This window comes from Oryctolagus cuniculus, chromosome 11 (assembly GCF_964237555.1).
Source record: "Oryctolagus cuniculus chromosome 11, mOryCun1.1, whole genome shotgun sequence".
Lineage (NCBI taxonomy): Eukaryota > Metazoa > Chordata > Mammalia > Lagomorpha > Leporidae > Oryctolagus > Oryctolagus cuniculus.
This window is the reverse complement of record NC_091442.1, coordinates 29,260,852-29,282,627: the sequence shown is the minus strand read 5'-3', so window position 1 is coordinate 29,282,627 and position 21,776 is coordinate 29,260,852. Positions and strand designations below refer to the sequence as shown.

Genomic DNA, 21,776 nt, shown 5'->3' with positions numbered 1-21,776 from the left:
TTTATCCTTTTTTTATAATCAAGCTAACAAAGTAAAAAAAAAAAAAATGGGAGTCTGCTAACATTTATCAAGTTTAATTGAGAAAGCTAGTGATGTTTAAATGTTTCTAAATTTTATTTACTAGTCATTAGGAATATTTTGAAAGTTTTAATTATCTCAGCTTTCCTTTCTATTGATCTTACTTTGTTACCTTTAACATCAAATGGTACATTTAGATTTGACAAGTCTTTCTTCTTTTTTTTAAGATTTATTTATTTGAAAGGCAGAGCTACAGAGAGAGTGGGAGAGACAGGGAGAAAGATCTTCCATCCACTGCTGCACTCCCTAAACAGCTGCAACAGCCAGGACTGAGCCAGGCTGAAGCCAGGAGATAGGAGACAGGAGTTTCTCCCTGATCTCCCACATGGATATAGGGGTCCAAGGAATTGGGCCATCTTCCACTGCTTTCCCAGACACATTAGCAGGGATCTGAATTGAAAGTGGAGTAGCTTAGGCCGGCGCCGCGGCTCACTAGGCTAATCCTCCACCTAGCGGCGCCGGCACACCGGGTTCTAGTCCCGGTCGGGGCGCCAGATTCTGTCCCGGTTGCCCTTCTTCCAGGCCAGCCCTCTGCTGTGGCCAGGGAGTGCAGTGGAGGATGGCCCAGGTGCTTGGGCCCTGCACCCCACGGAAGACCAGGATAAGCACCTGGCTCCTGGCTCCTGCCATCGGATCAGCGCGGTGCGCCGGCCGCAGCGCGCTGGCTGCGGCGGCCATTGGAGGGTGAACCAACGGCAAAGGAAGACCTTTCTCTCTGTCTCTCTCTCTCACTGTCCACTCTGCCTGTCAAAAAAAAAAAAAAAAAGAAAGTGGAGTAGCTTAGACTTGAAGCAGTGCCCACATGGGATGCCAGTGTCACCAGCGGCGGCTTAATCAGCTATGCCACAATGCCAGGCCCGATTTGACAAATCTTGATTTTTTTAAAGATTTATTTATTTATTTGAAAGTCAGAGTTACACAGAGGAGAGGCAGAGAGAGAGAGAGATCTTCCATCTGCTGGGTCACACCACAGCCGGCCGGAGCTCCGCCGATCTGAAGCCAGGAGCCTCTTCTGCATCTCCCTCGCAGGTTCAGGGGCCCAAGGACTTGGGCCATCTTCAACTGCTTTCTCAGGCCACAGTAGAGAGCTGGATCCGAAGTGGGGCAGCCAGAACTTGAACTGCCCATATGGAATACCAGCACTGCAGGCGGCGGCTTTACCTGCTGCAGCACAAAGTCTTATAGTTAATCCTGGAGATCCATGAATTTAGCTCCTAGAAAATTACTCAAGCCCACACCTTCCCAGGAAGCTCCTCTGTTCTCATGCAGAGAGATTTCTCCAGTCACAGTCAAAATCAACCATAGGAGAACACAGGTTAGGTCTAAACAAGACACCTACCATCAGCCACAAGCTTAAACAACATTTTAGTATAAAATCTGTGACTGACAGGGCTATGAACAAGACACTACTTAGCAAGTGTGCTAAACCTTTTTGCTGCCAAGGGCTATTGGATATTTATAACATCATTTGCAGGCCATACAAAATTAAGTTAAAAATTAGCCTGCTATAGATTTATTTAATTTCAAGTCCCATTTACGATTGCCTTGGCAGGGCCAGACCAAGTGATTTCACATGTCTCATACAGTCCGTAGGCCAGACTTTCCCCAGCCCTGCACTACTGGAACACAAAGGACATCTTACCATGTTGGGAGAGACCCTGTTTTATAATGTCAGGTAATAGTTTATATTTGGTATTTGTCTACTCCAAATAGATATTTGTTCTCTTTACTATGTTCTCAAATATGCAGAACAACACCTGGCACAAGATAAAGCATTCAAAAAATATTTTTGGGTGAATGAATGATTTTCCTAGTAAGAAGTCAAGGAAGGGGCCAGTACTGTGGCACAGTGGGTTAAAGCCCTGGCCTGAGGCGTTGGCATCCCATATGGGCGCCAGCTCTGGTCCCAGCTGCTCCACTTCCCATCCAACTCTCTGCTATGGCCTGGGAAAACAGTACAAGATGGCCCAAGTCTTTGGGCCCCTGCACCCATGTGGGAGACCCGGAAGAAGCTCCTGGCTTCAGATTGGCGCAGCTCCAGCCGTTGCAGCCATTTGGGGAGTGAACCAGCTAATGGAAGACCTCTCTCTCTACCTCTGTAATTCTGTGTTTCAAATAAGATAAAATAAATCTTTAAAAAAAAAAAGTCAAGGAAAAAATCAAAATGTAGCAGCACAACCAAATTGGTTAAAGACATGGAAGTAAATACTAAAATAATGAGATGAGAAATTATCCCTGGGGAAAGGGACAAAGGACTGCTAATTCTTTGTTACTAGCACTATAGGACTACATATAACTTTGAAATATGTAAACGTATGTATGATATAGTGTATAAAAAACTAAATATAGAAATTTTAGTTGCCAACTAGTAATTATGAGGTCCTAAACCAAGATGGCAATAGAGCTAGAGAAAATGTTATGATTGTAAGAAATATTTGACAGTGAACATAAAATTGGTGATCGGGTATTAAGAAGTGGGGCGGTATTTGGCACAGCAATAAAGACACTGCAGGATACCCAAATCCTACACTGGAGTGCTTGGCTTCAAGTCTCAGCTCCATTTCCAATTCCAGCTGCTTACTGATGCATATCTGGAAGGCAGCATGTGATGACTCAAGTAGTTGGGTCCCTGTCACCTAGGTGGGAGACCAGATTGAGTTCCTGGCTCCTGGCTTCTACCTGGCCCAACCCTCTAGGCTATGACAGACATGGGAGTAAACCAGTAGATGCAAGATATCCCTCCCTATCCCCTATCCTGCTTTCAAAAAAAGAAAATTAGAATTTTTCCAGCTTAGGCAGCTGGGTAGATAGCAATCCCTTCAGAGATAGAAAATACATGACAAGTTTTGGGTGGAAGGATGACAGATTCCATTTCAGATATGTGGGGACAGAGTTTCCTGTGTAACAGTCAGGATGTTTAGTAGACTGTTGGATATGTAATCTAAAACTTAAGCCAAGTCTGGTCTGGAAATAAGAGGTCAGTGTAATAATCGGTGAAAACTGAAGCCAAGAATGTCCCCTAGAGATAATGTGGATAGTGAAATAAAATGAATCCAGGACAGAATTCTAGGGGAACATTGATACTTAAAAAGGACTCCATAAAAGAGACTGGGAAAGGGTATCTAGAGATGTGATGAAAATTATGACAGATGCCCCACAAATAGGGTTTCAGTGGATCAAATCAGTTGTGTCAATTGCTCCCAAGGAGATCCAATAACGTAAGAGTTGAAAACTTCCCACTACATTTGACCATTAGGTATACATCCGTCCATAAGTTCCAGTAGCATGGATAGAGGGATAATGGAAAGCACACTATAATGGAGCAAAGCCTGCCTAGTGGGTGAAAATGAACACAAACAGTATAACCTTCGAAGAACCTTGGCTAAGAAAAGATTAGCTTTGGGTGGAGGAGAGGCAACTACTAAAGAAACAAATACTTTGGTGTTTTATTTTATTTATTTATTTATTTGAAAGAGTTACACAGAGAGAGGAGAGGCAGAGAGAGAGAGAGGTCTTCCATCCACTGGTTCACTTCCCAGTTGGCTGCCAATGGCCAGAGCTGCACTGATCAGGAGCCAGGAGCTTCTTCTGGGTCTCCCACGCAGTTGCAGGGGCCCAAGCACTTGTGCCATCTTCTACTGCTTTCCTATGCATGGCAGAGAGTTGGATCAGAAGTGGAGCAGGCGGGACATGAACTGGTGCTCGTATGGGATGCCAGCACTGCAGGCAGCAGTTTTACCCGCTCTACCACAGTGCCAGCCCCGGTGTTTGGGTTTTGTTTTGTTTATTTTAGATAGGGACCTAGTCATTTTTATAAATATAAGGAGATTGAGCCAGTTATGAAGGGTTTGTGAGAAAGAACAAATCATGGAGATTAAGAAAAAACACATAACTAGGAGATCAGTAGTAGTCCCAATCAGTGACTACCAGCTAAGATGGTGGTGAGGATGTCTGTAGAGTAATACTCATGTAGGTATGTAGGGCTGGGGGTGAGAGAGCTCACATCTCTGACAACTTGCATTTTCTGTGAGTAGAAAATGTTGGGGGAGGAGGAGATAGGGTAACAAGGGTTTGAAACAGCCAACACCTAGAAGCTTAGGATACTGAGCATGAATGGATAGATTAGAGAGCAGTGTGGCAAGTTGGGCAAAGAATTGTGATTACATATTTATAGTGGCCATAAGCTCCACAGGTTTTTTCATTTTCGCCAGCACAATTCAGTATTGTTAATCATGCCCTCTCAGGTACTTCTTAAGATATTTATTTAGGAATACAGAATAAAAAAATGCAATCTAAAATATTAGATAATTAGTGGGATTCCAAGTAAAGGAGTAATCAAGTAATCAGTAAGGTAAAGTTCATTTAAGGGATCCATGCTATAGCTAGAAGTAGCAAGTTCTGCAGTGGGAAAATACACAGATCCAATTAAAAGATTCTTCAAATAAGCAAAACAAAGTTATAAATCGGGCCTCATTAATGAATTCTAATGGAGCTTATTTCTGTATATGAAAATGTACTGTATACTTTAAGTAAAACAAGTAGACAAAAACCAATTAGCATTTATAGATTAGTTGAATTACATGATTAATAAATTCAAGCTACATGATTAATAAATTTGTAATTTTAAATCCATGTAAGACAAAAGAGATTAAAAACCTTTCCTTTCGTGGAGTAAATAAATAAATAGAAAATTTTTAAAAAAGCCAATTAAACCAGGCCGGTGCCGCGGCTCACTAGGCTAATCCTCCTCCTTGCGACGCCGGCACACCGGGTTCTAGTCCCGGTCGGGGCACCAGATTCTGTCCCGGTTGCCCTTCTTCCAGGCCAGCTCTCTGCTGTGGCCAGGGAGTGCAGTGGAGGATGACCCAAGTACTTGGGCCCTGCACCCCATGAGAGACCAGGATAAGTACCTGGCTCCTGCCATCGGATCAGCGCGGCGCGGCAGCCATTGGAGGGTGAACCAACGGCAAAAGGAAGACCTTTCTCTCTCTCTCTCACTATCCACTCTGCCTGTCAAAAAAAAAAAAAAAAAAAAAAAAAAAAAAAAAAAACCAATTAAACCTAAAAGAAAAGAAAAGTGGAAAAAGCTGGAGTAGATGTTTGGCATAGCAGTTAAGACACTGCTTAGGATGCCCACATTCCATATCAGAGTGCCTGGGTTCATGTCCTACTCTGCTTCCAATTCCAGCTTCCTGCTAAGCATGCCCTGTGAGAGAGAGGTGTTGGCATAAGTACCAGGTCTCTGCCACCCATGTGTGAGACCTGATTGATTTCCAGGCTCCTGGCTTCAGCCAGCCCATCCTGACTGTAACTGGCATTTGGGGAATGAATGAACCAGCAGATGGGAGATCTCTGTCTCTGTCTGATTTTCAAATAAAATTTTTGAGAGAACTAAAATGGCTAAGCACAGAAATCAATGAAATAGAAAAAAATTATGTAAGAGAAAATCCTCAAGGGGCCGGCACCTTGGCGCACTAGGTTAATCCTGCCTATGGCCTGGCATCCCATATGGGTGCCGGTTCTAGTCCCAGCTGCTCCTCTTCCAGCCCAGCTTTCTGCTGTGAGAGACCAGGAAGAAGCTCCTGGCTTCGGATCAGCACAGCTCCAGCCGTTATGGCCATTTGGGGAGTGAACTAACGGAGGGAAGAGCTTTCTCTCTGTCTCTCTCTCTCTCACTGTCTGTAACTCTACCTGTCAAATAAAATCTTAAAAAAGTTACACACTTCGTTAAAAACAAAAAGAAAATCATCAAAACCAAAAGCTGGTTCTTGGGAAAGGTTAATAAGTTTTCTAGACATTTATCAATTTTATCAGGGAAAAAGAAACATAAACTACTTATATCCAAGATGAAAAGGAGAACATTACTACAAATCCTATAAGCATTAAAAGATCACAAAGAGGTGCCAGCGCTGTGGCACAGCCGGTTAATGCCCTGGCCAGAGGTGCCAGCATCCCATATGGGCACTGGTTCTAATCCCGGCTGCTCCACTTCCAATCTAGCTCTCTGCTATGGCCTGGGATAGCAGTAGAGGATGGCCCAAGTCCTTGGGCTCCTGCACCCATGTGGGAGACCCAGAGGAAGCTCCTGGTTCCTGGCTTTGGATTGGCACAGTTCCGACTGTTTCGGTTAATTGGGGAGTGGACCATCAGATGGAAGACCCCTCTCTCTCTGTCTCTGTCTCTGTCTCTCTCTCTCTCTCTCTCTCTCTCTCTCTGCTTCTTCTCTCTCTCTGTAACTCTGACTCTCAAGTAAAAAAAATAAATAAATCTTTAAAAAAATCACAAAGAATGTTAAATATTTATGCCATAAATTTAAAACTTTAGGTGAATTACATAGATTCATAGAAAAAAAATAAAGTGTACCATGAAAAGGCATTTGTGAAAAACACACAGCAAAATCATAGTGGGGAAGGTTGAAAGCTTTTTCCCTAAGCTCAGGAACAAGACAAGGATGCTCAGTTTATTGATGCTATTTAACATTGTACTGAAAGTTCTATCCACAGCACTTAGGCAACAAAAAGAAACAGAAGACAATCAATGGGAAAGAAGTAAAACTAACTCTGTTTGCAGATTATATGATTCCATATAAAGAAAAACCCATAGAATACTCCAAAAAAAGGTCCTAGAGGCAATAAGCAAACTTCCAGAGTACACAATCAACATACAAAAATTAGTTGTTTCTGTATACCAACAGTCTGAAAAGGAAATAAACAATTCCATTTACAATAGCAAAAAAGATGCTAAAAATTTGTTGGTATAAAGTTAACCAAATAGGTAAAAGACGTGTACACTGGAAACTGCAAGACATTGCTAAAAGAAATTAGAAAAGATCTAAATAGATGGAAAAACATCCCGTATTCCTGGGTTGGAAGACTTAATATTATCAAGTTGGCAGTACTCCCCAAAGCAATCTGTAGATTCAGTGAAATCCCTACCAAAACTCCAAGGCCTTTTTTGCAGAAATAGAAAAAAACGAGTCCTGAAATTGCTTTGGAACTGCAAGGAATCCCAAATAGAACAATATTGAAAAAGAAAACAAATGCGAAGGGCTCACACTTTCTGATTTCAAAACTTCCTACAAAGCACTAATAAAAACATTGTGGTTCTGGCATAAACATATAAACCAAAGAAATAGAATTGAGAGTTAAGAAATAAACCCAAATATGTATGGCAAATTGATACTCAACAAGGGTGCCAGAATCATTCAATGGGGAAAGAGTTGTTTCTTCAACACTGTAACTCATATGAGGCCAGCGTAATTTTGCCTGCTTCTGAGGCCTACCTTTGGCTCTTGACTCTAGCTTCCTGATAGGGTGGACTGTGGGAGGCAGCAATGATGGGGCAAGTGTTTTGGTTCCTGCCATCCATGTGGGAGACCTGGATTGAGTTCCTGGGTCCTGGCTTCAGTCTCAGTCCTGCCTAGGCCTTTGTGGGCACTGAGGGAGTGGGTGAGCAGATTGAAGCTCTTTCTCTCAAATATATATATACATACACACACACACACACACACACGCTCACACACACACACACAAACATATATATAAGTGTTTTTCACCAAACACTCATGTCTTGTTTTCTAAGTATTGTTCTCCAGTAACATATTATTCTATATTCCAACCTAGAGCACAGAAAATACAGCATGATCCAGGAACATCTTTTGATGCCAGTAAAAAAGGAAATGCATGGATAAGGATGAGGACATGTTGCTAGGACATAGGAGTCCATCTGAATGAACATCTAAAGGCCAAGCCTAAATTAATTTCAGCATCAAATAAATAGAGATCATATTGAATTATAACCCATAGACTAAAACAGATTTCCATGAATCCAGACTGATATAAAAATATAACTACATGAATAAATAAGAAGAAATTTATTTATGAATGAATTCCAATTAATAAATATGCAAGGAATAGAGAACTATAAAGTCAGTTTTAGGCAGACTCTACAGTAATTTTTGTAAGTGGGATAGGTGCTAGTATTGGTGGGAAAAAGCTTGAGGGAAAAAAATAAGATACTTACATAGTTTCAGCATCTCTCTCCAAGATACATATCAGTTACAAAGGGGAATGTTGTAACTTTAAAGTAGAGAGATAAGCATCTTAATCCAAGTGATCTTAGTTAATAGGTCAAAATCTTGAAAGACAGGAAAGACTAGGTAATTGTCACATGAGAAGAGGCATAACTAGATGGAATGTGAGATCCTGGATAGGAAGAGAATATGAGTGGGAAAACTGGTGAAATTCAACTAAGGTCTATAATTTTTTTAATATGTCAATGATATCAACATGTTAATATTAATTTCTTGGTTTTGATAATTATAGCTTTATAAAATGTATACACTGAAAAAGCTGGTAGAAGTTACATGTGGGCCAGCACCGTGGCTCACTTGGCTAATGCTCCACCTGCAGCACTGGTACCCCAGGTTCTAGTCCCAGTTGGGGCACTGGGTTCTGTCCCAGTTGCTCCTCTTCCAGTCCAGCTCTCTGCTGTGGCCCGTGAAAGCAGTGGAGGATGGCCCAGGTCCTTGGGCCTTGCACCGCATGGGAGACCAGGAGGAAGCACCTGGCTCCTGGCTTTGGATCGGTGCAGCGCACCTGCTGTAACAGCCATTTGGGAGGTGAACCAACAGAAGGAAGACCTTTCTCTCTATCTCTCTCACTGTCTAACTCTGCCTGTCAAAAAAAAAAAAAAAAAGTTATATGTGAACTCTACTTTTTGTGACTTTTCTGTAAGTCTAAAATTATTTCAAACTAAAAGTTCAGTAGCATGGTATTGACATAAAGTGTCTTAGTTTCTAAGGTTGCTGTGACAAAGTATCACAAATTAGGTGACTGGAAACAACAAAAATTTAATCTCTCACAGTTGTAAAGGCTGAAAGTTTGAAATCAAAACATTGAGAAGGCCGGGTTCTCTCTGAAGGCTCTAGGAAAGGCTTCTTCCTTACCTCTTCCTAGCTGCTGGTAGTTACCAGCAGTCCTTGGCATTGCTTGGTTTTAGCTGCAGCATTTCAGTGCATGCCTCTGCCTTTACAGGGCCTTCTTCGCTCTATCTGTATGTCCTCTCCTCTTCTAAGGGTACCAAAGTTCATGTAGGCTCTACCCTAATTTTATATGACCTCATCCTAATCAATAGTCTGAAAAGATGCTATTTTCAAATAAGATTACAGGGGTTCTGGTTCGACGTGGTGTTTTGAGGGGACACTGTTCAACCCAGTATACCAGAATAGGCAGACTAATGGAACAGACTCTTTATAGAAATAGACCTACATATTGGATATACCTGATTTATAACAGACTTGCCAGTGCAATGCAATGGGGAAAGGAAGGTCTTGTCCATAAATAATGATGAGTCGGATGAAAATACAGTTGGGACTAAAAAATATTCTTGACCAATTTCAGGTAGCTCATAGTCCTAAAAATAATCGTAAAAAACAAATTACTTTCATAATATTTAAGAGGTTATCTTCATAACCTTGGGACAGGCAAAGATTTCTTTAAGTGGACACAAAATTAAACTAATTGGGAAATGTTGTTAAATTGGACTTCATTTCCATTAAAAAAATTTTAATTGAACCTGCCAAGCAAAGTCAAAGATGTAGAACCATTAGAATGCTCTTGAACTATTCATAGGGGTAGAAATTGGCACAAGCACTTTTTTTTTTCTTTTTTGACAGGCAGAGTGGACAGTGAGAGAGACAGAGAGAAAGGTCTTCCTTTGACGTTGGTTCACCCTCCAATGGCCACCGCGGCCGGCACGCTGCGGCCGGCGCATCGCGCTGATCCGAAGGCAGGAGCCAGGTGTTTCTCCTGGTCTCCCATGCGGGTGCAGGGCCCAAGCACTTGGGCCATCCTCCACTGCACTCCCTGGCCATAGCAGAGAGCTGGCCTGGAAGAGGGGCAACCAGGACAGAATCCGGCGCCCTGACCGGGACTAGAACCCAGTGTGCCAGCGCTGCAAGGCGGAGGATTAGCCTATTGAGCCACGGCGCCGGCCGGCACAAGCACTTTGAATCAGCTGTTCTAGCTATATGTCCAACAGACATGTGTATCTACTGAAAGGTATAGAATTTATGTAGCAGTTTTATTGATAATAGCCTAAAACTGGAATTAAACTACATATTCATCCACAGTAGAATGGATTCATTGCCTTATATTCAGACACTGGGGGACTATATGGCATTCAAAAGACAGAATGACTACAACAATATACATAACTGTCACAAGGCATTGTGAACAGAAAGAAGCCAAATACAAAAGAACACATGCGCACATTTGAAAGCTCAAAAACAGACATAGTGAATCTACAATGATAAAGTCAGGAGAGTGGATAGTTATTGAGAGGCATCATTTCAGAGACTTCAGAGATAATAGAAATGTTCTGTATCAATAAGTGTGGTTGCACTGGAATATAACATTTTTAAAATTTGTGAGCTGTTCAAGTTTTTTACTTTAATGGATGTTATATTTAGTTTTTCAATTAAGAAATTTGATATACTATTGATGAAACAGTGGACTATCAGTATAAGAAGATTCAGTTAGCCTCATTAAAATGTTGTATTGAGGCTTCGTTTTAATACAGTTTCAGTAGAATTTACATTTAAGTACTGAGCACTTTTTCACATCATAGTAAGAAATATGTCATTTGGGTGTATTCCAGGATAAATATTCTGTATTTTAAACTATAAATGATATAAACTAATATAAGAACTCAGCAGAGCTTTTTCCAGTTACTATATTTGAAATTTCAATATTGCATTGCTTATTTCTATCTTTTAGGCTAAGACATCAAGCACACAAAGAATTTTATGCCTATAAACAGGTGAGAAATTTTATTTAGATTGTCTTTGATCACATTTTTTCCACCAAAACTGAGAACTCTCTATTTCCACTTACTTTTTAAACCAGGGCTGGGTTTACTCATATTCCTTTTAGTGTTTCATTTGTAGTAAAAATGGATCGACTTAATTTTCTCAAATATTCTTTTCTCTCCTGAGAATTATTTGAAGCTGTAGAAAGTTCAGATGTTATAATTTTACAGGAACTTGAGCCAACACTTTGCTAAAGAGAAATGTATGGATTGTAATCCTCAAAGTGGTTTTTAACCTCGTGCAATTCAGAAACCCCATTAAGTGGATATCTCCCCCCTCTTCTCCATCAGTTCCTCAGAAATGACCAGCTGCATACAGCGAGCTCATCTATCCCTTGTGTGCTTAAACTCTCAGTTCAAGTCACACTCCAGCAGTCACATAACTGTTGGCTGTCTACCCTTCACTGGTTTGTTGTTTAAGTCAGTAAATTTAGCTCTTCTTGAAACTCAAGTTTTTTATTCATGTGTCATTCATGAACATTTTACCACTGACACTAAACAATGAGCCTAGATTTTCCTCAATTTTCTTTTGACCCTGAGCGTGAATTTTTTTGCTGTCCTTAGCTTTTTATTTTTTTTACCCCTTCAGCTTATTTGGATCTTTTTTTTTTTTTTAATCTTTCCTTTTGTCTCAAAGTTTATTTTTCTCAAGCCAGAACAAAATGCCTATGGATTATAGAGCAATCTTCAGTCCTTGACACTTCATAGAATTGGAGAAAATGCAAACTGCAAGGGTTAGGTAATTTTGTTGAATGTTTGCAAGTTATCTTTGTAACACTAAAAAAACAATTTGGACAACCTTCTAGAAAATGTTCTTTGGAAACAATCTAAGCCTAGAAGGATTTTTTCCTACCCAGCAAAGAAAACAAGAGTTTTACCCTGAGAAGTAGAATTCCATTGATATATCTTGGTTTCAGTTAGCCACAACTTAAAATGCAGTCCCTTGTATGTCCATGATTGAGTTTACATTATGTTCCTCTATGAATTTTAGAGTATAATTAAAAATTGCCTTGACTTAGACTCTGTGTGATTCATCTTTTTTTTTAATTTTTTAAACTTTTATTTAGTAAATATAAATTTCCAAAGTACAGTTTATGGATTACAATGGCTTCCCCCCCCCATAACTTCCCTCCCACTCAGACCCCTCCCATCTCCCGCTCCCTCTCCTATTCCATTCACATCAAGATTCATTTTCAATTATCTTTATATACAGAAGATCGATTCAGTATATATTAAGTAAAGATTTCATCAGTTTGCACCCACACAGAAACACAAAGTGTAAAATACTGTTTCAGTACTAGTTATAGCATTACTTCACATTTCAGAGAATGTTTCAGAATATGGCCTCATTGCTCAAGCTGAAAAAAAGTTGCTAAAATGTTCTGTCTCAAACAGTAAAAGAGTTTGAAATGTTTAATGTGAGGGAAGTGAACTGTCTACATAAAAGACAAATATTTGTGAGGATTATTAAGGAATGTTTTAAATTACATGTTTAGATGAGCATAAGAAATTTTTTTGTCTTACAGGTTATATTAAAAGAGAAAGTAAAAGAGTTGAATTTACATGAGGTAAGTCACAAATATTTTAACCTTTCTTGAGCCGTTTTCCAATATTGGGGTGCTAAGGTATGTTTAAATACCTTTACTTTAGGAAGTTGAAAAAAGCAGGCTTATTTTGATCAGCTTAATAGAATATTTGAGGATGGGGTCACAAAGAAATCGATTGTGAAGGTTCTGAAGATACCATTTTTAATAGAAGTGGCAACAATGTAAGATTCCCTTGTTGCAGGAATGCTGCTTCCTGTTCATACTGTATGACTAGGAGATAAATGTACATTAGGTTGTATAATCAAGATGAATTTTTAATTTTACCCTTGAGTATGTTCCAAATTTTTCCCTTCTTACATTATAATGGGTGCAGAAAAGGCAGTGATTATTTCATGGGGAATGAGGTTAGGGAGGTGAGGTAGAGGAATGGAATAGGAGAAGAACACATAGGTAGACAAATGGATCCTTAGGATCATTTAGCGCTTAAGTTGCACAGTTGGTTCACAGGAGTTCACTGTGTTACACTTTGTGACTTAACTACAAACTTGAATCTGTGTATCATACTGTATACCCTAAGACCTATAGTCTACAAGGTTCTTTTTAATTCTAGTCTTTATGTTACCTCTAATTTTAAGTGTTCAGAACTTTTATTTATGTTACTCTTCTCTTTCTTCTATTTTTAATTGATATTTAAAGTAAGAATATGGAAAGGTATATATCTGTGTTTTATATAGTCTTATCTTGCTTCAAAGCTGCTCAAATAAACTAGTTATTTGAATAATAAAAATACATTATTTTAAAACACTTTGAAATCATCTACTGTTCCTGTGGTTTTTCTACATATTTTTCATCAGAGTTGATTTATTATGTTTAATAGAACTTTAGACCTAACTTTGGGTTAAACTCAAGCATCAATTACTGTTTGATTTTTAACTTTTCCAAAATTCAATTTGGACACATGGCCAAAATTAACATGAAATAATAGAATGTGATGTTTTTCCTAATTGACTTCTTTTTGATGACCGTAAATAGAGTAAACTCTTAACATACATTACTATGTTCAGCATAACCAGGTTTGTCAGGAACGGAAGTCTTCTTTATTGGTTTGACCCATTACTTTGGACACTGTGAATTAAGTAAGTGCACAGTGTTTCATCATTATCAGAGTCAGTATCCCAGCTGCACCCACCAATTCCAATATTGCTGACTCTAGCCATTTGCAGTTTGTTCAGCACAGTAGCCCCAGCTTGGTGAGTAGTTTTTCTCTTCATTGAATTTCTTTTATTATTTGGACATATTTTATGACATATGGATTCTCTGTTTTGCTCCCTTGATTTATGTGCCTACCCCTTCATTAATAACTACATTTGATTACTATATCTTTATAGGAAGTCTTAAAATCAACTAGCATGATTCTTCCAACTTTATTCTTTTCCAAAATTGTTTTAGCTAGTTGTCTTAGTCTGTATTCTGTTGCTGTAACAAAAGACTGAATAACTTGTAAAGGGAAAAGGTTTATTTTAACTCAAGGCTCTGGAGGTCCAGAAGCATCTGCTCAGCTTCTGGTGAGAGCCACTTGTTGCTCAATGCACAGCAGAAAAGCAGAAAGGAAGTAGGTGCGTGCAGAACAGAAGTCACATGGCCAGAGAGAGACAGAGGGAGGGCTGATCAGCTTTCTAACAATTTACTCTTTGCACTAAGCCAGTCTCATGAATCCTAACTCATCCCTAGAAGATCTAATCCAATAACAAGAAAACTAAACCAGTCTCCTGAGAATGACATTAATCTATTCATGAGGGTAGAACCCTATAATCTACTTGTCTCCCACTGGGCCCACCTCTTAAAGGTCCCACCATCTTTCAACACCTATTGAGGACTGAGTCTGAACATGAGGGTTTTCTTTTTTAAAGATGTATTTATTTGTAAGGCAGAATTATAGTGGGTTGGGGGAGAACAAGTGAGTTAGCGTCCTTCTACTGGTTCACTCCTCAAATGGCCTTAGTGGCTTGGGCTGAGCTAGGCCAAAGCCAGAAGCCTGAAATTCCATCCAGGTCTAGATGGTAGGGACCCAAGTACTTGAGCCATCTTCCACTGTCTTCATAGGCATGCAGTGGGGAAGCTGGATTGGAAATGGAGCAGCCAGGACTTGAATGCTTGCCCATATGGGATGCTGGAATCTCAGGCAGAGATGAGTTTAACACAGAGTTTTGGTGGGAATAAACCATATTCAAACCATAGCACTAGTCTAGTTCCTTCCCCCTTGTCATGTAAATTGTAATATCAGCTAGTCTATATCTACAAAAAAAAATTGCTGGGATTTTTTTTATTAGTACTGCATTAAATCTATAAATCCATTTGGAAAGAAATGACCTTTACCATGTTGAGTCTTCTGAACTATGAACACATTATGTCTTTGTAGTTTTATTGGAAGCCTCATTGTTAGATGTGTACATATTTAGGATTTTTATGTTTTCTTGGTGAATATGATGTGCTTATCAACATCTCTCTTAATCCCTGGTAATTCTCTTTTGCCAGATAATCATATAACCACTCTAGTTTGTGTGTGATTATCTTTTTCCATCCTTCTCTTTATTATTTATTTTTTATTTGAAAGCAGAGTGACAGAGTGAGAGAGACAGATCTTCCATCCTTGGGTTTACTTCCCAGTGTCCACAACATCCAAGGGTAGGCCAGGCTGAATCCAGGAGCCAGGAACTCCATCAGGGTCTTCCACAGGGGTAGCAGGGGCCCAAGCACTTAAGCTATCAAATGCTATCTCCCAGGCACTTTAGCAGGAAACTAGATCAGAAGCATGGAGTAGCTGCGACTCAAACCAGCACTTCAGTATGGGATGCTGGCTTCCCAAGCAGCAGCTTAAACCACTGTGCCACAACACCTGCCCCCCCCCCTTTATTTTCAATCTACCTATATAATTTTATTTGGAGTGTTCTTATAGACAGAATATAGTTGGATCATTTTTTTAACCCAGTCTGCGAATATGTGGGTTTTTTTATTAATTTATTTAATGCATTTGAGAGGGAGAGTCAAATCCAGATTGAAAGATCTCGTATCTGCTGCCCACTCCATAAATGCCCACAACAGCAAGGGGGCCAAAGACTGGAGCTGAGACCCCAATCCAGGCCTCCCACACCGATAGTGTAGACCCAACCATTTTAGCCATCACCTGGATTCCAGGATCTGCATTGGCAGGAAGTTGGAATTGGGAACCAGAGCTGGGAATTGAACCCAGGCACTCTAATATAGGATACCGGCATCCTAACTAGTATTGTAACTGCTAGGCAAAATGGTTTCCCCTAATATCTCTTTTAATTGGTGTATTTGTTACATCTAGTGCAATGGCTGATTGGTTTAGAATTGATCTACCATTTTATTGTTTGTCTTGTGCTTTTCCCTCTCTTTTATTCTCTTTCCCTTTCTTGTCTTATCTTGGGTTATTTGAACATTCTTTTATTAAACTATTTTAATTTATTGTGGTTGTTTATACTTTATTTCTTTATATGACTTTAATGATTGCTGTATAAGGATTATAAAATAATTAATTTAGAATCAACTTTTTAGCACTTCAGTTGACATGCTGAAACCTTACTCTCTTAGATCCCTTTCCCTACTGCCCACCTTATGCAAGAGATGTCATATTACACCTATATGTGTTTAAAAAAAAATCCCATCAGATAATGTTACATGTTTTACTCGTAACTATCAGACATATTTTTAAAACCTCACAGGGCAAAAAAATAAAAAAGTTTGTGGAAAATACTAACTTATGAAGAGACTCTGCATGGATTTTAATTTTTTGCACCAAAATAACTTCATATTAACTTGTTACAAAGTGTTTAAACAAGATCTAGTCTGAGGCATTAAGAAAGCTAAGACGGGGCCGGTGCTGTGGCTCACTTGGTTAATCCTCCGCCTGCAGCACCGGCATTCCATATGGGCGCCGGGGTCTAGTCCCGGTTGCTCCTCTTCCAGGCCAGCTCTCTGCTGTGGCCCAGGAAGGCAGTGGAGGATGGCCCAAGTGCTTGGGCCCTGCACCCGCAAGGGAGATCAGGAGGAAGCACCTGGCTCCATTTGGGGGGTGAACCAACAGAAGGAAGACCTTTTTCTCTGTCTCTCTTACTGTCTAACTCTGCCTGTCAAATAAAATAAATAAATTAAAGAAAGCTAAGACATCAGTGTGAAAAGAGCCATATTAGTGCAACGCGAATTCTAAAATTGAAGCAAGAACAGACATGAAATTTATGGAAGCTTAGGCATAAGCATAGTGAAATCATCGATGCTTCTAAAAAGTTGATCAGAAAATGCCTCAAAGAAATCATCATTAAAAATGTTTTAAGGGATAAGACAAGGGTGAAGATGAAGCCCACAGTCAGCACACCATTTATATCCATTTGCAAGAGAGACATTAATCTTGCTTGTGCCCTAGTTGATGAGAACTGATGATTAAGGATAGAAACAATAGGCAACACCTGGACATCTCAGTGGTTCAGTTTACACAATTCTGACTGAAACATTCAAGTAGAAAAAGCCTTCTGCCCAGTGGGTGCCAAAACTGTTACACTTAGAAGTCAAGAACAGAACTTTTTTTCCCCTAAGATTTATTTTATTTATTTGAAAGGCAGAGTTACAGAGAGAGGGGAGGAGAGAGAGAGAGCAATCTTTCATCTGCTGGTTCACTCCCCAAATGGCCGCACCGACTGGGGCTGGGCCAGAACGATGCCAGGAGCCAGGGGCTCCTTCTCAGTCTTACATGGGCGCAGAGGCCTGAGGACTTGGGCCATCTACTGCTGCTTTTGCAGGCATATTAGCATGGAGCAGCCAGGACTTGAACCCGTGCCTATATGGGGTGGCAGCTTAATCTGTTACACCACAATGCTGTGCCCCCAAGAGCAGGACTTTGATGGAAATTTCAACCAAGTGGGATCAAGATCCTGAAGCATTTCTTTGAAAAATTATAACAAGAAAAGAAACATGGCTTTACCAGTATGATGCTGAAGACAAAGCACAACGAAAGCAATGGTGGTTAAGAGATGAGAGTTGTCCATTCACAGCAAAGGTGGACCAGTCAGGAGCTGAGGTCTGGCAACAGACTTTGGGATGCTCAGTTCATTTTTCTCATTGACTTTCTGAAGGGTGTAAGAATGACAACATCTGCCTATTAGGAGACTGTTTTGAGAAACTTAGCCAAAGCTGTAGTAGAAAAATGCCCAGGAAAGCTTCACCAGAGAGTGCTTTTCCACCATGACAGTGCTTCTACTCATTCCTGTCATTCAACAGGCAGTTTTGTGAGTTTCAGTGGAAAATTGTTAGGCATCCACCTTACAATCTTGAGTTGAACTTCTTTTTGTTTTCTAATCTTAAACTTTAAGTGCACTCATGTTTTCTTCAGTTAATAATGTAAAAAAGACTGCACTGACATGGTTAAATTATCAGGACCTTCAGTGGTTTTTTTTTGTTTTTTTTTTGTTTGTTTTGTTTTTTTTTTTTTTGTTTTAAGATTTATTTGAAAGGCAGAGTTACCCAGAGAAGGAGAGGCAGAGAGAGAGAGAGGTCTTTCATCCGCTGGTTCACTCCCCAATTAACCGCAACAGCCGGAGCTGTGCCGATCCATAGCCAGAAGCCAGGAGCTTCTTCAGGATCTCCACATGGTTGTAGGGGCCCAAGCACTTGGACCATCTTCTACTGCTTTCCTAAGCCATAGCAGAGAGCTAAATCGGAAGTGGAGCAGCTGGGACTCAATCCAGCGCCCATATGGAATGCCGGTACTGCAGGCGGCGGCTTTACCTGCTACGCCACAGCGCCAGCCCAGGACCCTCAGTTCTTTAGGGATAGACCAAATGAATGTTGTCATTGCTTATAAAAGTGCCTTGAACTTGATGGAACTTATGTTGAGAAAATTCATATTTTTAAATTTTCATCTTTTAATTCTACTTTTCCATGAACTTCGTTTTTAAGATTTATTTATTTTTTTAAAGAGCTACAGAAGTGAGAGAGGAGGGCTCCCCAGATGGCCACAGTGGCCAGGTCTGAGCCAGGCTGAGGCCAGGAGCCAGGAGCTTCCTCTAGGTCTCCCATGTGGGTAGCAGGGCCCAAGTATGTGGGCCATCCTCCACTGCTTTTCCCAGGCCATTAGCACGGAGCTGGATCAGAAGTGGAGCAGCCAAGACACAAACACGTGCTCATTTGGGATGAGCCAGTATTCCAGGCAGCAGCTTTATCTGCTAGGTCACGATGCCAGCCTCTCATGAACTTTTTGAAGTCCTCTTGTACATGCTGTGGTCACTATAAAACCATTTTTACCTAGGACTTGTTTTACATATGGAATAAGGTACATGGAATCACATGCGCAAGGTGACAAGATCATCAAGATGCCCATTTATTCATATATAATGACCTTAGAAGCAAGAGAGCTCACTTTAAAACATTTAGACAAGGTAAATAATATTCCCTATTTTGCATTTATAGAAATTGAGGTTTAAGAAAGTTTATTATAGGGTCCAGTGCTGTCGTGTAGTAGGCTAAACCTCTGCCTACAGCACTGGCATCCGTGTGGGCACTGGTTTATGTTCTGTCTGCTCCTCTTCCAAACCAGCTTTCTGCTGTTGGCCTGGGAAATCAGTGGAAGATGGCCCAAGTGCTTGGGCCCCTGCACTGGTGTGGAAGACCCAGAAGAAGCTCCTGGATTCAGATAGGCGCAACTCTGGCTGTTGTGGCCATTTGAGGAGTGAACCAGCAGATGGAAGACCTCTCTCCCTGTCTGTCTGTCTCTCGATTGATCGATAGATAGATAGGTAGATAGATCTGTAACTCTGCCTTTCAAATAAATAAATAAATAATTTTTTAAAAAGTTAATTATAATGGGCAGGTCATCTGACTTCTGTGTGTGAAGAGAGAATGCTTTAGTCTATAGCAAATATATCATGATGCCTTTTGCTGCCTCCACAGATGTAGTTCCCCAGCTGCAAAAAAAAAAAGTTGCTTTTGTGTGACTTGACCGAGCTTTCTTCTGCAGATGCCATCAATTGGTGATGCTGCTGACTTTTTTTTTTTTTTTAAATATATTTATTTATTTATTTGCAAGGCAGTTACAGGGGCAGAGAGAGATCTTCACTCCCTAAATGGCCACAGTGGCTGAAGCTGGGCCAATCCAAAGCCAGGAGCTTCTTCTGGGTCTCCAACATGGGTGCAGGGGCCCAAGGACTTGGGCTATTTCTACTGCTTTCCCATAGCAGAGAGCTGGATCAGCAGTGGAGCAGCTGGGTCTCGAACAGGCACCTGTATAGTCTGGCACACTGGGTAAGATGCCACTTGAATGCTGAGTCCCAGCTCTGCTTCCAGTTGTAGCTTTCTAATGATGTGCACCCTGGGGAACATCAATGAAGACTCAAATACTTGGTTCCTGCCACCCACATGGGAGACACAGATCAAGTTCTGGCTCCTGGCCTTGGTCTAACCCAGCCCCAGCCATTGTGAGCATTTGAAGTAAACCAGTGGATGGAAGATCTATGTGTTCTCTCCCTCTCCATCCTCTACCCTCCTTCAAATAAAATTTTTAATTAAAAAAATAGATGGGAAACAAGATAAGGATGCCAACTCTTACCACTTTTATTCAGATTAGAAGTGAAACTATCTATTTGCAGATGGCATGGTTTTATAAATATGAGAAACCAAAGAATCCACAAAAATATGAGAGTTATTAAGTGACTTCAACAAATTTCTAAGATGTAAGAATCATATATAAAAATGAGTTGTTTTTCTATAGGTTAGCAGTGAACGATCTGAAAATAAATTAATTCTACTTAAATACCATCAAGAAGAATAAGATACTTAGGAATAAATTTAACAAAAGCTCAGATTTGTATGCTAAAAACTGAAAAACATTACTGAAAGATATTAAAGAAGACCTAAATGAATAGATATCCCAAGTTCATGGATTAGAAGAGTTGATGTTAAGATGGCAGTATTTCCCCCAAAGGATTTATATAATCAAAATCTCTATCAAAATCCCAGCTGTCTTTTCTTTTTTTAAAAAAAAAATGTGATTCCTGGGGCCAGGACTAAGATGTAGCAGATAAAGCTGCTGCCTGCAGTGCCAGCATCCCATATGGGTGCCCATTTGAGTCCCAGCTGCTCCACTTCCAATCCAGCTGCCTGCTAATGGGCCTGGGAAAGCAGCAGCAGATGACCCAAATGCTTGGGTGCCTAAACCCACGGGGAGGCCCAAAGGAAGCTCCTGGCTGCAGACTGACCCAAATGTAGCCATTTGGGAGGTGAACCAGCTCATGGAAGATATCTCTCTGTCTCTTCCTCCCTCTCTCTCCCTGCCTCCCCTACCCGCCTTTCAAATAAATAAATTTTTTTAAACAATGTGATTCCTAAAATCTGTATAGCAATATAAGGGACCCAGAGTAGCCAAAATAATCTTGAGGGGAAGAAAAAAAAGGAGAGTAAAGTTCTAACACCTCCCAATTTCAAAACTTAACTAACACTGCCCACTTTCAAAACTTACTTTAAAGAAATAGTATTTAAGACACTTTGACCCTGGCACATGGATAGACATATAGATCAATGGAATAAAATTGCAAGTCCAGAAATAAATCCAAGCATCTACAGCCAACTGATTTTCAACAAAGGTATCAAAACAATGGGAATAGTCCTTTCAACAAATGGTCCTGTAACAGCTGGATGTCTACATGCAAATGAATGAATTTGGACCCCTACTCAACCCCATATACAAAAATTAACTCAAAAATTAAAGGCCTAAATGTATCAGCTAAGAGTATAAAATTCTTAGAAGTAAACAAAGGTATATAAATCTCTCCAAGGCTTTGGATTAAGCAATGGGTTCTCAGATATGAACTCAGAAGTAAACAAAGGTATACAAATCTTCATGGCCTTGGATTAGGACACAAATAGCATAAGCAACCAAAGAAAAAACAATAAATTGAACTCCAACATTACAAAGTTTTGTGCTTCAAACAACATTATCAAGAAAGTAAATAGAGGCTGGCACTATGACATAGTGGGTAATGCCGCTGCCTGCAGTGCCAGCATCCCCATATGGGCTCCAGTTCAAGTCCCAGCTGCTGCACTTCTGATCTAGCTCTCTGCTATGGCCTGGGAAAGCAGTAGAAGATGGCCCAAGTCCTTGGGCCCCTGCACCTACATGGGAGACGCGGAGGAAGCTCCTGGCTTTGGATCGGCGCAGCTCCTGCTGTTGTGGCCAATTGGGGAGTAAACTAGTGGATGGAAGACTCTCTCCCT

General features: G+C 40.4%; 1 protein-coding gene across 4 annotated transcripts in view; it reads left to right on the top strand.

Annotated features, from left to right (window-relative positions):
- Positions 1–21,776, top strand: part of RNF24 (ring finger protein 24) — an 81,711-nt gene that overhangs the window by 49,324 nt on the left and 10,611 nt on the right. For all 4 annotated transcript variants that reach the window (XM_008256267.4, XM_051845274.2, XM_070052051.1 and 1 more), the window contains exons 3-4: positions 10,857–10,899; positions 12,474–12,515. In XM_008256267.4, coding sequence (XP_008254489.1) covers positions 10,857–10,899; positions 12,474–12,515 — 85 coding nt within the window. The remainder of the gene's footprint in view (positions 1–10,856; positions 10,900–12,473; positions 12,516–21,776) is intronic.